The following is a 17,133-nucleotide window of genomic DNA, read 5'->3' on the forward strand; positions in this document are numbered from 1 at the left end:
AGGAAACTCTGAAGCTTTGCAGAAATGGTGGATGCCAGCATGTTGTACACATGGCGGCTCCAGGCCCGCTATGGGGAGTTCAGGCATACAGACTATTCTTACCTTTCCAGTCAACGTTGAGCACACACCCAAAAGTTCCAACATACCTGTAGGTGAAGGAAGTTCAGTACATTCGGAAATAGGCTTTAAAACCTGGAATGAGAGCCTAGTGCTCTGGCAAAGGCGAGTGACATTATTCCTATGTCATGGAGGGGGATAGCGGCCACCGGGATGCTGAGTAGTAAGAGAACTGCTCCTTCTCAAACAGGAAACCCCCCCATCTGACAGAAAGAGGGATTTGTGGACTTGACTTCTTGCCAAGCCCCTGGCTTTTGTGTAGAAAGGGCATTCCCGGCTTCATGTACATGTATTCTGTGGTTAAACTGGATAGGTCGCCATTTACTGTATGAGCTCAGGGTTCCCACTTCTCCTTTTGGAACCCCTTGGTAACTACAAAGAAGACATTTTGAGTAGAATGTTGCCCCACAGTGGTCAAAATGTTCTTGGTTTTCACAAGTGCTGAGATCCTGAGGTGCCTATGAATTACCTCTCATCCCATGCCCTTGCTCTGTAGAACAGTCTCGTCTGTTAGACTCACTTTCAATTTGTCTCCTCCTTTCTCTGCTCCGTGGAATCCAGAGTTGTCAGAGTGGGGAGGACGAAGAAGAGGAGGAAGACAAGGAGAAAACATTCGAAGTAAGTTTTTATGAAGATTGAAGACAGGGTCATCCGCCAAAGCCAAAGCCAACTGGCAGGCCCTCAGAGATGGGTGCTGACATGAACTATGTGCCTTACCCACCGCATGTATCTGGTGGCAAAAACAAGAGTCTGTGCGCACAAGGCACACCCATTAGCCACAGTTCTCTTGTCAGTCTTCCGGCCTAATGAAAGGTCACAGGCAGCCAGTCTGCCAGCAAACCCTCCTCACAGGTTGGGTCTCCTGGGAAATTTTGCACTCCTCCCCAAATATGGTAGTAACAGGGGACAGAGAAGGACAAATTCAAAGATCCAAAAAATGTAACCTCAAAGCAACGGAAACACTGAGATGGTTTTGCATCCTTATTCTGTAAATGTCATTAGTCGTAATTTTGATTTTGAGGCAGTGTGGGACATGGAATTTCCTAAGATAAAACCATATTAATTTACTGATAACTCTTCTTCATAGACAAAGTGTGTAACAGTAAGATCAAATTAATAAAGTTACAGTTCTGGAAGGCCTTGGCATTGTAGTGTTCCATATCTAGAAGAGTCTCTGTTAACGGCTATCTGAGTATTCTAGATAAATGGGTGTTTTCTACATTTGGGCAGATAGGCTTCAGTTGAGCCCTCAGCAGCCTTCCCTGTGTGATGAAACATGGAAAACAAACCCATTTTAATCTGGGGTCACTTCCTAGAATGAGAGTATTACAGGAGAATGGACTATGTTTCCTACCAGTGCAAAAAGAAGGAAAGTCATCATCAAACTATGAGTGGTTTGTGGATGGACAGTTTTGGAAAGCTGACATAGTGTCTGGAAATCAAATTCAGAAGATTTCCTTATCCAAAATTATGTGTGCAAGTACAGATTCTCTTGGTTTACGTTTGTATGGCAAATGGCCTAAGGATAAACAAATTTTTCCCTGCTTTGTTTATTTTTTTTTTCCAGGAGAAAGAGATGGAAAAGCAGAAAACCCTCTACCAGCAAGCACGGCTGCATGAGCGGGGAGCTGCAGAGATGGTCCTTCAGATGATAAGTGCCAGCAAAGGTGATTCCGTGACTTTGTGGCTACGCCCCCATCGCTCCCACAGAGACAGCATGCTGTGAGATGAAATCATTATTAAAGAGTCCTGATAAAGCCCTGTAGATGCGATTTACCCTCCGTTTTTTTGGTGATTCAATCGAATCTTCACCATGGCAGGTGAGATGAGCCCCATGGTGGTTGAGACTCTGAAGCTGGGCATCGCCATTCTGAATGGGGGCAACGCCGGCGTGCAGCAGGTACGGGGGGCTCCCACTGGGTCGTGCAGACTTCTTGGGGTATACCCGCTGGACAACTGTCATGCTCTGGGGAAGAGTGTTGGCTCTGCTGAGCAGGGGGACCCCCCAGAAGCCCCCCTGCTGGTGTTTGTCCTTAGTGGCCAATTACATCAGAGTTGCCGGGAACACAGGAAAAGACAGACCCGGGAGTTTATAGACAAATGTGTACTCAACAGAGAGGGTTTAGCTGGGGTTCTAAGCAAAAAACATCCAGGTTTTTTTCATCATTGGATGTTTTTTTGCATAGAGAGGCTCTAGAGGACATTTACTAAGCCTTAGGTTTGTACTTTAACCGATTGTGTTAGCTGTCATACCGTGAGCAAGGAGCCCAACCAGTTAAATGGAGTCCATAGCCCCAGACACCTGTTTTCTGTTCATTGGTTCATTTGTTCATTCATTCCTTCACCACATTGGGATTGCTGACTCTGCACTGAGGGCAGGCTCTGTTCTGGAATGGAGGGCATAGTACTTAATAATGCAGCAAAACGGTCCTGCCTGCAGGCATTCACTGAGGCAACACGTGGAAGCCTAGTGTGGAGCTCCAGGCACAGGGAATCCAGGCAGCAGTGTCTTGAGTTAAAGCTGGCTGCAGGAGCCAGGAATATTCTGGTGTCCCCAGGGCACTGCAGGCTCCGGCTGAAAGCCTCTGTATGCACAGGAAACTGACATTTGAAAGACTCGTGGTATTTGTGAGGGTTATAGCACAGGGCTCATGAGAACCTCCAAATTCATAGCTACCACTATTACATATAATCTGCCTCAGCCTTTAATGCATCCCAAACAAATTTGTCATGAAAGAACTACCATTTTCTGAAACACCCTTCACCTTCTGTTCTCTTCCATCACCACCCCATCAGTTGATTGTCTTGCAGGACATTTTTTTAAAAAATATTTTTATGATGTCAGACATCATAAGTTCCTGCATTCCCAGTAACAGAGAACAGAGAAAACAAAGTCTGATTGTAAGATACTGAGCTCTCAACTAGGCTTTTTCCTGGCTAAGCTCCTTTGCTCCAATGCATCAGACTCAGCTCATGAGTTTTTCAGATGATACTCCAGGAACGTTTTACTAGATCACAGTCTTGGTGCTTATTCCCAAGTGGGAGAGGCTTCAAAGAGTAAATCTATGAATGTCAATGATCTACTGTACTGCCCTGAGCAGAAGTACCAGTGGACCTTTACAAAATAAAATGTCGACCTGAAGAGATTCTGGTTCCATAGGAAGAGGGTGGGTGGGGCTCAGGCACATGGAAGGTGGAAAGCCACTGGTGGTTCTAATGCTTACCCAACTTTACAAACCACCACCCTGGACATAACGTCATGTGACTGGGACTTGACATTTCTCCATTCTAGATGGGAGGGTCAGTACTCGTGGTGTAATTTACATCACTTTTCCTTTTGAAATATGTCTCCCTTGTAGAAAATGCTAGATTACCTAAAGGAGAAAAAGGATGCTGGATTCTTTCAAAGCCTTTCTGGTCTTATGCAGTCTTGCAGGTAAATATGGGAAAACCACCTATAGCATTTTTTTCTGTTCGGAAGGAAGAGGAATGGGGTAGGAGTGGGACCACAAAATAAACTAGCTTATCATGGAATTGTTGAGGAAGGACTTAACCTGCTTTAGAAAGCTAAGAAGGTCGGTATTGTTCCTCCAGCTTCAGGCTTATATTCAAATAGCATACAGAAAGGGAAATGTAATCTCCATTAGACAGACACACAAACACACACACAAACACACACCTAGTTTGGTTTTTTGATCGATCACCTTTACCTCCTTTTCTTTGGTATGTCATTTTCCTCAGACCTGAGTGTTTCTCCTAACACATATGCTCATAAAAGCCAAACCAGGAAAGAACGGAAAAGCGGAGGAATGCCTCAGTATTACTCAAGGCTATGTTTTCGTTAGGCCCATTAGGCCCTCTGTTCATCTTCATCCTTAACAGTTCTTTGAGCCTGATTAAGTATTTGGTGGGTACATATTTTGACACAGGCATTTCAGCAGAGGTCCATCCTAACATGGGAACATTTTGCCATAGCCTAAAAAACAAAGCATTGAACTTCTACTTTTATTACCACATATGTAACCTCCTCTCATGGCTGACCCCCTGATGGATGAATGATGCAGAGCCAAAAGTTGTTTAAGGTTATCATGCCTACTCATTTTGGAAACAAGCTAGCCGTCTTTCTAAGCATCAGCTTACTCTCTAAGATTCATATGTATTTTGAATAGTCTGTAACTTGTTCTAAAAGAAATCAGAGTTATAATTATCTAGCTAATTTGCCTCTAATTAATATTCTTAAAAATAGAGTTATTATGTTTTCCACTTAAAAATTTGCAAGATGGACATACTTCCCTTTGGTGGACTTCATAATTTTGCTAACCTTGTTTGATGGAATAAATATTTTATGTACCCTGGGGTGAGAGGGAACATATTTGAGCTGCAGTACAATCCCTTTTTCTGAGCTCCATTTTTTTTTCCCGCGCCAACAACCAACTCGTTTATTACCTCTCTCAAGAAAAGAAAATGTAATATTGCCAGGCCTGACTTCACTGAAGATGAGATAGTACGTGTGGACTCAGAATGACAAAACTCAAACTCATGTTGCCCACAAAATTCTCAATTAAATTTCTAAGTGTTCTCTTAGTAGTATCTAATACTTCATATTATTAAACTCATTCGTAATTATGGCTTAGAGGGACAGGTGACATGCCTTTAGAGGCCAAGTGAGTACTAACAGAAGTTTTAAGATATTTCATGATTTTTGTTAATTATAAAAATAATACATATTGGTAAAATACCAAAACATTAGAGAAATTAAAACATTTGAAATGGGTGTTTTGGAATGGAGTAAGGATCAGAAATATCTGTTCCCCCAGATACTCTCCTGAATCAGAACTGCTCCTCTTTGTCCAAAGATCCTACTTCCCTGCTCTCTTCCCTTAACAACAAAGCTAAAATAGAAAGATGGTTTTGTGTTATTGAGAAGAACTTTTCTACACCAGAATCTGGGAAAAACCAACTATATGGCAATAGGAATTTTCACTGTTTTCTCTTTAAAATTCATCTAACTTGCAGAAGATATGTGGCTCCCTAAAAGGGGTAAAGAAATGATGTGGTTTTTTCCCCTGACATCTTTCCAATCCAATGGTCATTTCCTTTGCCTGGTGGTACCGGGAAGGCAAAGTTTTACAGAATCTTCATGGATTCAGCCGTAAGCTGCCTTAGCAGCTATGTTTTTGTGAGACATAACCCATGTTAGGGTCTATTAAAGCCTTTCAGATTGGGGAAGGAGAATCTGTTAGAGAAACAGAATGAGCCCCAGTTGGAAATAATATGGTTATACGTTGTCCTCCTTATCAAACTCTGTGGTTGTACTAGGTAGGATTTGGGGGTGGCTGTGATTGGGAGGTTCACAGAAAGTGGAGACCAAAAAAAAAAAAAAAAAAAGGCTAGCTTGTTACAGGTTCAGGGACACCACTACCTCCAGAAAGCTTAACCTCTGCTACTGTTGGCTTTTGAATGACACAAGAATTCTAAAAGGGTGTGGCCCTTTGAACTCTGAACTCTGAAGCACTGTCCGTGCGCATTCCTCCCAAGCCCTAAAACCACAGTTCTTATGATTCAGGGAGAAAATAGGTAAATGTGGGAGGGGAGCATTAATTTGTGCAGTTTAAAGTAGACTTTCTTTAGGGAAATCGCAGAAACAGATTATTCCTTCTTTATTTGGGAAACCTTTCTAAATCTTCATGCATAAGAAAGAACTCAATCTGGACAAACAAGGACAGTCATTGTAAGTTCTTTGACCCCTCTCAGTGCGTGCCTGAGAGCTTATAGGCATCCTTGGGCAACACTCTTGACGCAAACCCAGGGAACTGCTAGGCTTTGAGCCACACGGCACTGTGTTAGACCATTTATGATAACCCAAGGACAAGATATTCTTAGTCAATAAATGCACTGACATTAGAAATCCATTTTCCCAGTGTGCATAGCCCTGAACCTTGTTTTCTCTCGTCTCTTACAAGTGTCCTTGATTTGAATGCGTTTGAAAGGCAGAATAAAGCAGAAGGCCTGGGTATGGTTACTGAGGAAGGAACACGTAAGTAACTAATAAATGTGGAGGCTGTTCTCTCCCTGGTTACCATAATTAACTATTTCTGGTTAGAGCCCCTGCTCAGTGCTTCTTAATCTGCAAGGACTTGCCCAATTTCAGCAAACTCTTCCCATTGGTAGCTTTGATAAAGGCTGGATGTGATCACAGAGCCAGCCTTAACTAAACACAGTTTATCATGGTGTTTATGGTTTTTCTTACTTTGCCTTCTGTTTTTCTCTTTTCACCAGTCATTGTGCGTGAGCGTGGTAAGTCTGAGAGTCTGGCCCCAATTGTCTACCATGCATGTGAGTCCTGAGGGACCTTATTTAATTGCTGCGGTGTAGACACATTTTTTAGGCTTGGTAGTTGCATGTGAAGCTTAACTCAGTATTCTGATGCTTAATTAAAGAAACATTTTCCATCCGTAAAGCATGGGTTCTGGACTGTGAGCCATTACTGCGAGCAGCCTAGCTGTTTTCCTGACAAACGCATTCCGGGGCTCACTTCGTTGGCTTGGTTGGTCATTGTGTTCTGTAGCCTCAGTTCCAGGTTACTGGGGTTTTCCCCCCTTCATTTAAAGTTCCCTTTCTGAACTGTTCTGATGCAGGCCCTTTGTCACTTTTGCAGCTATTTGCCTTGCAAAGTGGTCTGGGTTGAGAAGCCAAACAAATGCTCACCAGTATTCTGTTTTCAAGGTGAAAAAGTACTCCAGAATGACGAGTTTACTCGTGATCTCTTTCGGTTCCTGCAGTTACTTTGTGAAGGACATAACAGTGGTAAGTAGAACAGATTGATTTGTCAAAGGAAAACAAAATTCAGGTGCCAAATTATGATTCAGCTCAGGATGCCACATTTCATACAACCAGCTGCTGACTCAAGGACAACAGTTAATCCATTCCTCAATAAAATTAAAAAAAAAAAAAAAACCCTCATTGGAAAACTGACTTGAGCTTAAGGGCTGGTGTTGTTTAGCGCCACCCAGACTGAGTGGCTTCCAAAATCTTCAGAAGGTGACTCTAAACACCCACCCCTCTCCGTCAAGTCCCTGGGGCTCGTTAAGTCCTCTTTCTGGCCTCACAAGGATGGGAGGGCTCAGGGAAGGACCCTGTCCTGCAGGACCCACCAGGACCCAAACGGGGTGATCTTGTAAGGCTTTTTACACAGCATGTCTCTTCTGAGTTTAGCCAAGAGTGCTTGCCCAGCGTCCTCGGCATGACGAGAGAGGCCCTAACACAGCCCTGGTGTTCTTAGACTTTCAGAACTTCCTGCGGACTCAGATGGGCAATACCACCACCATAAACGTCATCATCAGTACCGTGGACTACCTCTTGCGTCTGCAGGTCAGTGGGTCTTGGACGGTGGCATGGCTCACGCACATTTCCAGAAGCTAAAGACTATTGCATAGGATCAGGGAAGGCCCAGGGTCTGGGCCAGCCCCAATAAGAACAGTGTTATATCCTATGTCCACACACTTATGAGAAGTCAAATACCTAAAAACCTGTATTTGAAAATTGAAATAGGGGGAGTGGTTAAGTATCCAATCATCTTGGATGAAATGCCAGTTTACCTCAGTTTTGCCAGTGAAAACCTCACCACAGTGCCCGAGAGCCACAATACGTGAATGGAAACAGATTTTCACTAGAAAAGAGAGGTACAGGAGATAGTGGGAATAGGATGAGTGTACAAGTTCTTAGTGCCTGAGAAGTCACTCTGTTTAACTGTTTGAATGAAATCCTAATAATGACAGGAAAATCTACACAAACATTTTAAAAAAAGGATTCTCTCTCCTCTCTGCTAAGTCTTCCTCCTGGTTCTGCCACTTACTAGAGCAATCTCTTTAACCTCCCTGTGTTCTGACATTCTCATCTATAGAATGGGTAGCACCTGTCTCATAGGATGGTTGCAAAGATGGAGAGATGCCCTACAGGGCCGTGGGTCAGAATAACCTCTGGCACTTCCCAGTGTTAGCTCTTATGTCCCTGCTCTTGTGCCAGTTAGTTGGATGATAATTATGATTACCTTTAATGTACATTTTTCATTGTGAGTGAGTTTTCCTGCCTCGTGGTCACCCGTGTCCTGCTGAACACCATCCTCTCTCCTATCTGGTCTTTGTTAGAGGAGTATATGCTCTTCAGAGATGCTAGGGATTAGGTATCTCTGTGCTTCTTCCTAGGTTTCTGTACTAAGGAGGAGGTCATAGAAATGTGGGTTTCTCCTGTACTCTTTCTGAACCTTGGGTTTTTAGCTTCACTGACTGGAAGTTTAAGAAACACTTAACTCTCCTTGTTTGTTCTTAGGAGTCAATCAGTGATTTCTACTGGTATTATTCAGGGAAGGACATCATTGACGAATCTGGACAGCACAATTTTTCCAAAGCTCTGGCAGTTACGAAGCAGATTTTCAATTCTCTTACGGAATATATCCAGGTACGTGCTGCAGAGTGCAGGCTTGAGAACAGAGCGTTTTTAATGCCCCGTATTTTGTATTCCCTATGGAATAATAGGACGGCTTTATGGACTGTGCCTCCAGACCTGGCACTGGCAATGTGGAGCCACAAATAGGAACCACGTATAGAAGAGTATTTCGAGAGGACTACTCTCTAGGAGAAGCTACAGTTCATGGTCTTTCACTGTGACCTGTTCCTAGCATTGGCACACACTCTTTGCATTTACCTAGTTACATTTTCCTTTCCCTCTTAGATTGAAAATTTTTGTGGGTGGAAAATTTCTTATTTGATCTAAAATTCTTCATTTCTAGCATGTGTGGCTCACCCTAGCTACTCATTAAGCATGAGGGGTCGAGTGCACAATTGATAGAATGAAGGAATAAAGAGATAAATGATGTTGAGTCTTGGGATGAAGAACCTATAAGATCCTACAAATTTGTCAGAAAATAAACTCCTTGGAAAAGAGTTTAGCAGCACATAAACTATGTCCAATGGCAGTCAAATTTAAAATGAATTTCCAGTTGAATATTTAGATCTCACAGCATTCTTTCCATTTATAGCAGTCTCTGGTTATTGCATGCAGTAGTCTAATGACTGTGGAAAGGATGTACTTGGGCCTAATTTCCTATGAAGTCAGTAGCCATATCACAGTCCTCTGGGGTGTAGTAGGAGATTTTTTTTAAAAACTATCTAATGAGTGCGCCAGCACACTCCAATCATATTTGTTTATTAAAATAAACACAAAACTAAGACTCAACTTGAAAGATTTTAAGGGAGAGAGCAATCCTTGTTTTACTCAAGGATTATAAGAACATGGAGACAGAACTGTAGAAACAGGTGACTGATCTGAAGTGTCACAGAATGTGAAATATCTGGGGAGGTCATTGAACAGATTTGACAAACATTTGATTTGCTCTCTGGAGAAGCCATCCTAATCTTCAGAATTTCCCTTGGAGCACTTAACCCAAAGTAAAAAAAGAAGCTTCTTTTTGGTGAATGTGAGTTTCTTACAACAACTTTTTTGTTCCAAAAAGAATCTAGAATTTTCTAGGGATTAGACATCAAATGTACACGAACAGTGATTTTTCTTTTTAAATATTTTATTTATTTATTTGAGAGAGAGAGCGAACACATAAGCAGGGTGTGGGGGCAGAGTGAGCTGATGTTGGGCTTGAACCCAGGACTCTGGGATCATGACCTGGGCCGAAGGCAGATGCTTAACCCACTGAGCTATCCAGGCGCCCCTTAAACAGTGATTTTTAAACAAGCTTACATGATTTAGGAAGTCAGGCACTAACTACCTCTCATGCTGCCCACTTCCTTGAAAATTCTGCCAACCCTTTTCTAGAACTTGAGGTGGTACCTGTGTTCTTTTTGGAAATTTATTATAGAAGATCGATTTGAAGTTGAAACAAAATTTAAGGAAAAGTTAAGGATGAGAAGCATAGGCAGAGCATGACAGAAGAATCTAAGGATATGAGAAATATACAAAATGATCTCACTGAGGGGGTGGGGAATAAGGTGCTAACCTAAGAAACTTTGGGAATGAATACTGACTGTAAGACCAAAGGCAAAAGGAACTGTACATAAGCACTTTAGTTGCTAAAGCTTTTCCCCTAGGGATGTGTGTTAATAATTCTGCAACCATTTTACACATATAATGGAAGTGAGCCGTTACTAAATGGCAGGAGCCAGGCTTCTCACTGTTGAATGATTACAGATAAGCAAGAAGCAGCTAGATGGCCCACTGGCCCATGTGGAAATGTGTTAGAGTTGGATACGTAGGTCAGTATGCTAAATTCATGTTGGACGTGGTATTGATACAGATACTTACCTATGGAAACATTTCTAGATACTTTGCATACACATGGGCTAGTATAACCCACACATATCTGCTGTCATATCAGCTGAGAGGGCCTTAAAATAATGACATCACAGTAGCAGCAGGCACAACTAGCACCCAGATTAGTTTCTAATGCCATTTTCCCGTGAGAGGAACCAGACTTCTTAGAGAAAGGGCTTGTCTTAGTGCTGGGGCAAGAAATATGCAAGAAGACATGGAGAATCCCATATATAGCGCAAGGAAATGTGGGGGGTGGGACAGGGAAGAGAGAGAGAAAGATGGGCCTATGTCCAAGGGACACAGGCCAGCTGAAAGAGCTCCCAGGGGCCAACACTGAAACAATTTGAGTGACAAAATTGAGTAGTATTGGGTAATAACCCAGAGCATACAATGAATATGTGGAGTCCCTATTAATTTAAGTAAATGATTAAATAGGTAAGAATGAATAGACCAATCTCCCATGTGGAAGAATTCCAGATGATTTTTTTTTTAATGTTGATTCAATGTATAAAAATAAGAAAATTTATTGGGGTGCCTGGGTGGCTCAATGGGTTAAAGCCTCTGCCTTTGGCTCAGGTCATGATCCCCAAGTCCTGGGATCAAGCCCCGCATTGGGCTCTCTGCTCAGCAGGGAGCCTGCTTCCTCCTCTCTCTCTGCCTGCGTCTCTGCCTACTTGTGATTTCTATCTGTCAAATAAATAAATAAAATCTTTTAAAAAATAGGAAAAGTTACCAAGATGAAAAAATGGAAATGGGTAATGAAGTCATTCCTCTAAGTTTAGCTTTCAGAAAAGGTAGGATTATATTATACTTAAAATTTAGGTTAACGATACGAAAATCCTAAAGGTGGTTGAACATTAGGAACATATTCTTTAAAGATTTTATTTATTTATTTGTAATAGAGAGAATGAGAAAATACAAGCAGAGGGAGCAGCAGGCAGAGGGAGAGGGAGAAGCAGGCTCCCCGCTGAGCTGAGAGCCTGATGTGGGGCTCGATCCCAGAACCCTGGGATCATGACCTGAGCTGAAGGCAGATGCTTAACTGACTGAGCCACGCAGGCACCCCTGAACATTAGGAATATTATTCACATTTTTTTACTTGAGTAGATAGCCATGGCACATAGCATTTTATGCATAGCTTTACCTGAAAACAGTAGGGCCTGCTTTTCAAATTGTGGAAGCCTGAAGTTCCTCAGAACCCCTCTGAGGCCTAGGTGGAGGTGAGAGTGGGCTGGAGTATCCTTCAGTCCCATTTCAACCAGAGCATTTCACTCTTAAATAATATTCTTCTTTGTAGTATTTTATTTGAAGAACACATTCTCAAGCTAAAAGAAAATCTCTGAAAAACCACTGCACTGTGAAATTCCTGGTGGGTTTTTTCCTGGACCACGTCCCTATGTTGGGGTGGAAAAAGTAACACCCTGGGAAAACAGTGAGCCACAAAATACATAACTTTTGGAAGGAGCTATCCGCTAGTAGAAGCAGGTGTCCTGTGCACTGACTAGGGCAAGAGTCAGAGCAGCTCATGCTGAAGTAAGTCTCCATGAAATAAGGATGCCCTCCTCTCTATAGGGCCCTTGCATTGGGAACCAGCAGAGCCTGGCTCACAGCAGGCTGTGGGACGCGGTGGTCGGCTTCCTCCATGTGTTTGCTAACATGCAGATGAAACTCTCTCAGGTACTGTGGCCCTTCCCCGCTGTGTCATTGGTGTGAATGCAAAATCACTCCCCACCCCTTGGTATTCCCCTGTGTTCACGTGGCTGCTTGGTCAAACGGCTGGACCAGCCATGCAGATGAGGTCTCACTTTTAAACCTGAGGGCTTCACTGGGTGACAGGAACAAATGCCTCCAGGGGTGTCCCAGACAGGCTTGTGCATGGATGCAGCTTCCTTCCTTGTGTCCCACCAACCTATCCTTTACATAATTGCCTCAACATTCGCTTTTTATGATGCTCATCCTTTTTGCTTCCTTGTCACTGTCGTGTCAGTTTCTGACAATCTACCAGCCCCTTCTGGGTCTGTCAAATGTCTGCATGTCTCTGTAATTCATATATCCCTTTTCTCCCATGTTGGCTTCCCCTCCCTCCCCATTGCTGCCTTTCCTTCTCACTCCCCATCTCTCTGGCAAGATGAATCGGAATCGCTCCGAGCATTTATTATGAACAAACAAATGGAGTGTATATAGTTGTCGATCGCCTCTCTCCATGGCAACACATGAGGGAGAATTTCAGGATGTGTTTCAGGCTGATTAGAGTAACATTTGCAGCATTAATTTAAGTAACGTGTATCTAAAATTTTCAAGGCTGCCACATCTGTCCCCTCTCTACTGGAATGTGCTATTTAACCCTTTCATTTTTCCCCTTTTGACTCTGGCCTTATGGGAGGAGAGAGTTCTTGGGAGCGCTGCTCATTTGGCGGTAACACGTCCACTCCTGTGTCAGCCCAGCTGGGCCGGTGAGGTGCGAAGGCTCTGGAGACAGGAGCCTGGCCCTGCTTCCTTCCTTGCTGGTGACTTTCAAGAGTCACTCCCCCTACCTGGTTTTTGGGTCCATCATCTGTGAACTATTGGGAATTAGGATAGACGATCTGAGGTCTCTTCCAGCTCTTCATATTCTCTCCCCTGTGATATTCCATGTGTAGCTCTGACCCATGCCAAAGGGGGGCAGTCCCCCTGAAAGCTAGAGTCTTGACAAAATTGTGTTTGTGAGAGAGAGTGTCTGTACAAGAAGTGTGGCCCAGAACGTACCTTTAAGTCTCACCCTCAGATTGCCCGCCTCGGATCATGCAAGGGTTGTTTTTCCTTCTGGGACATTGAGTTTAAAGCAGAGAGCTAACTTGGCAATGCCCTGTCTGTGAGCTTGAAGTGAAAACCAGACAGACTAGCAGCAAAAGCAGAGGAATAGCCTCAATTCTATAATATATTAAGGGACAGTGGCACCAAGATCACCACCAGCTAGAATCAGGAGACCCTAACCCAGAAAGAAAGGAGAACCCACTTGATGATTATAACTTTGATACCTTAATTGGATTGCAGTAGTATTCCCCAAAAGCTCACCTGACCATTCTCAGTGTACAAAACACAACATGAAGTAGTAGAAATATCTAATGGTTGTTTGGTGGATTGGGTTGTTCAGTAGCTTTGGACAACAAGTGGTATGTCTGCCATATTGTACTAATAAAAGGGAAACTAAAGAAGCTCTCTTGGATAAGACCAGCCACAGCAAGTCTCCCCGATGCTACGAACAGTGGATGATACGATGTCCACAGGCACAATGGACACGACCTTCACCTAACCTTTCCAGAGCAGGCTCTTCTTGCTCACTGCCCTATACTTTGCTGAGGGATCAGATAGCTCAGGGGTATCTCCTGTTTCTGTTCTAGGATTCCAGTCAGATCGAGCTGCTGAAGGAACTCTTGGATCTCCTTCAGGACATGGTGGTGATGCTTCTGTCCCTCCTGGAAGGTTGGGCTGTTTGGTATAACTAGGCATTCACACAACTGTAATTGGTCTGAGCACTAACCATACTAATCATGCAGATTATCCTTCTGGCAGGTCATTGATGCCTTATGACTTTGGTTAGAAAGCCAAATTTTCAGAAGCAAAAAATGAGTAAGGGGCACATGGTCTGATGGACAAAGCCTGAAACCAACTCATTTTATGTTACTAGGAAAGCCAGAATGAACTGGGGAAAACCTCCAAGCTTTGCTCTTCCCTATCCTCTCCCTCTCCCCATTGCTTTTCAGTACATCTGGCTGCCAGTGTGTATGCCAGCCATCTAGTTGGGCACCCTCCTAGGTCTAAGGGGATAAGAGGGGCACCACTTATCCCTATGTGTCCCCAGTAATCTGGTAATGAAACCACTTCCCAGGCCCCAGTCCAGATAAAAGGCACTGGCGTGGCCATCTCCTTCTTCCCTTTGTTTCTTTCCCCCTTGGCTCCTAGTGGTGTAGTCTTTATGGCTTGCTGCTCCCTCCTACCCATTTCAAACCATCACGGTCAGAAAAGAGCCACCTGATTGGGCATACAAATTTCCTAAAAAATAGCTACCTGACCAGTTACATGATGACTTGGGTTTATTTATATATTTGTATGTCTTTTTGAACCTGCCTCACAGGGAATGTGGTAAATGGAACTATTGGCAAGCAGATGGTTGACACACTGGTAGAATCATCTACCAATGTAGAAATGATCTTGAAATTCTTTGACATGTTCTTGAAACTTAAAGACCTAACCAGCTCAGACACCTTCAAAGAATATGACCCAGATGGTAAAGGGATTATCTCTAAAAAAGAGTTCCAAAAGGCCATGGAAGGGCAGAAACAGTACACACAGTCAGAGATTGACTTTCTCCTTTCGTGCGCAGAAGCTGATGAGAATGATATGTTTAATTACATTGATTTTGTAGACCGGTTCCATGAGCCGGCCAAGGACATAGGGTTTAATGTGGCAGTGTTACTGACCAATCTCTCCGAACATATGCCAAATGATTCTCGCCTTAAGTGTCTGTTGGACCCAGCAGGAAGTGTACTAAATTACTTTGAACCGTACCTGGGACGAATTGAGATCATGGGCGGGGCCAAGAAAATTGAGCGTGTTTATTTCGAGATCAGTGAATCCAGTCGAACTCAGTGGGAGAAGCCCCAAGTGAAGGAGTCGAAGCGGCAGTTCATCTTTGATGTGGTCAATGAAGGGGGAGAGCAAGAAAAGATGGAACTGTTTGTGAACTTCTGTGAGGATACCATCTTTGAAATGCAGTTAGCCTCTCAGATCTCCGAATCTGACTCAGCTGAGAGGCCCGACGAGGAGGAGGAAGAAGATGAAGATTCATCTTATGTGTTAGAAATTGAGGGTGAAGAGGAAGACGACAAGTCTTTCGAGTCAGCCTCTGCATTTGCCATGGCCTGTGCCTCAGTGAAGAGAAACATTGCCAACTTTCTGAAGAAGGCAACCCTGAAGAACCTCCGGAAACAGTACAGGAAGGTGAAAAAGATGACTGTGAAGGAGCTGGTAAAAGTGTTCTTCTCTTTCTTCTGGATGTTGTTTGTGGGGCTCTTCCGGTTGTTCTTCACCATATTGGGAGGAATCTTCCAGATCCTCTGGAACACAGTGTTTGGAGGCGGCCTCGTGGAAGGGGCAAAGAACATCAGAGTGACCAAGATCCTGGGTGACATGCCTGACCCCACCCAGTTTGGTATCCATGACGATGCTCTGGATGCTGAGCGGGCAGAGGTGACTGAGCCAGGGGTTCCACCCGAACTAATTCACTTCGTGAAGGGTGAGAAGGGAGATACAGATATTATGTCAGATCTCTTTGGATTACACCCGAAGAAAGAAGGTGGCTTAAAGCATGGGCCTGAAGTGGGTTTGGGTGACCTTTCTGAGATTATTGGCAAGGATGAACCCCCTACACTAGAGAGTACTGTCCGGAAGAAAAGGAAAGCACAGGTAAGCACAAGTCGTTTCTGTCATCTTTTCTCTATGCCCAGAAATAGACTTGCAGTCACTTCTGATGCTGGCTCCCTAGGCGCCAACACTGTATTAGTTACCAGCTCTTCTCTCCCTGATCTTGCAATTCTCTGCCATGTCTGGGAAAGAGCAACACTCGGATGGTTGTCACAGAGTCTAGCTGCTGAGTGATCTTCAGGTTACATTGTGAAGGCCAAATCTGATGGTCTTCCAAGACTTCATCAGAAGGTTAGTTAGGTGAGTGAACAGAAAGCACAGAACACCAGGGAGAGGTTTCCTTCACTATCCAAATGAGAGTGTTCCTATCAAACCTTCCGTCAGCCAAAATGGCATAAAACAAAGAAGCATCTATCATTTCATAAAGGTAAAAATCCTCTCTGGATTTCTTACAGTTAGCATGGACAGGTCCTGATGGAGGGCTTTCATAAGAAAAGCGAAGTGGCATGAAGCAGACTTTCAGAGAGTGGGAGAAACCTAGAAAGCATATGCTGAGACCTTTCCTTTGAGACCATACTTCTCCAGTGTCCCAAGTGGTCCAGATGATATCATTTTGCCCAGCATCATGCTTGGAACATTTTCTTCTTGAGATGTACTCACTATCCAATTTGGGCTTTGAGTCAGTTCACTAGATTAAGGAAATAACAGTAATCCAGAACCCCTTGGTCATGGAAAGTTCTGGGTGTTCCTCTCCACGGAAGCATCTAACTCATAGCATCATTCTAGCATCAAAGAGAATATGGAGAGGACTGTAAAGACATCAGAGGCCAAAGACAAATATTATTCATTTATTTCATTAATATTTATTGAATAGTTAATATGTGTGTCCCACTGTTTGGGGCTCTGAGAAGATAATGTTAAGTGAGAAGTGCATTGTCCCTGTAATTTAGTGGAAGAAAAATAGACATTGCAGAAGTTCATACAAGCATGAGAATGTTAAGAAGGAAAAATGCCAGGTAAAGGAAATGCAGAGGAGAGAACACGTACCTAATTTTGGAGAGTCTGGGATGGAAGCATCAGAACCATAGGCTTTCTTGTGATATGAACTTATTTACTCTGTTCTGCTCCCTGATGTAGCTCCAGGTGCCAGACAGAGTTTGATACATAATAGGGACTCATTCAAGGCCTATTACATACCTTGCTGTATTCCTAGGATCCACGGAAATACATTGGTCAACAAGAGAGACATGCTTTTGCTTTACTAGATCTCAGCTTCTAGTGGAAGAAGTGATC

At 43.4% G+C, this 17,133-nt stretch overlaps 1 protein-coding gene across 1 annotated transcript in view; it reads left to right on the plus strand.

Moving 5' to 3' along the window:
* The window catches only part of RYR3 (ryanodine receptor 3), a 502,250-nt gene that overhangs the window by 462,470 nt on the left and 22,647 nt on the right, over nt 1–17,133 (plus strand). The window contains exons 77-88 of the mRNA XM_082736877.1: nt 679–735; nt 1,685–1,784; nt 1,938–2,017; nt 3,477–3,553; nt 6,081–6,154; nt 6,397–6,414; nt 6,844–6,924; nt 7,400–7,488; nt 8,446–8,574; nt 12,010–12,114; nt 13,818–13,899; nt 14,552–15,882. Of these exons, the coding sequence (XP_082593003.1) occupies nt 679–735; nt 1,685–1,784; nt 1,938–2,017; nt 3,477–3,553; nt 6,081–6,154; nt 6,397–6,414; nt 6,844–6,924; nt 7,400–7,488; nt 8,446–8,574; nt 12,010–12,114; nt 13,818–13,899; nt 14,552–15,882 (2,223 nt within the window). The remainder of the gene's footprint in view (nt 1–678; nt 736–1,684; nt 1,785–1,937; nt 2,018–3,476; nt 3,554–6,080; nt 6,155–6,396; nt 6,415–6,843; nt 6,925–7,399; nt 7,489–8,445; nt 8,575–12,009; nt 12,115–13,817; nt 13,900–14,551; nt 15,883–17,133) is intronic.

This window comes from Mustela nivalis (assembly GCF_964662115.1).
Source record: "Mustela nivalis genome assembly, chromosome: 6".
Lineage (NCBI taxonomy): Eukaryota > Metazoa > Chordata > Mammalia > Carnivora > Mustelidae > Mustela > Mustela nivalis.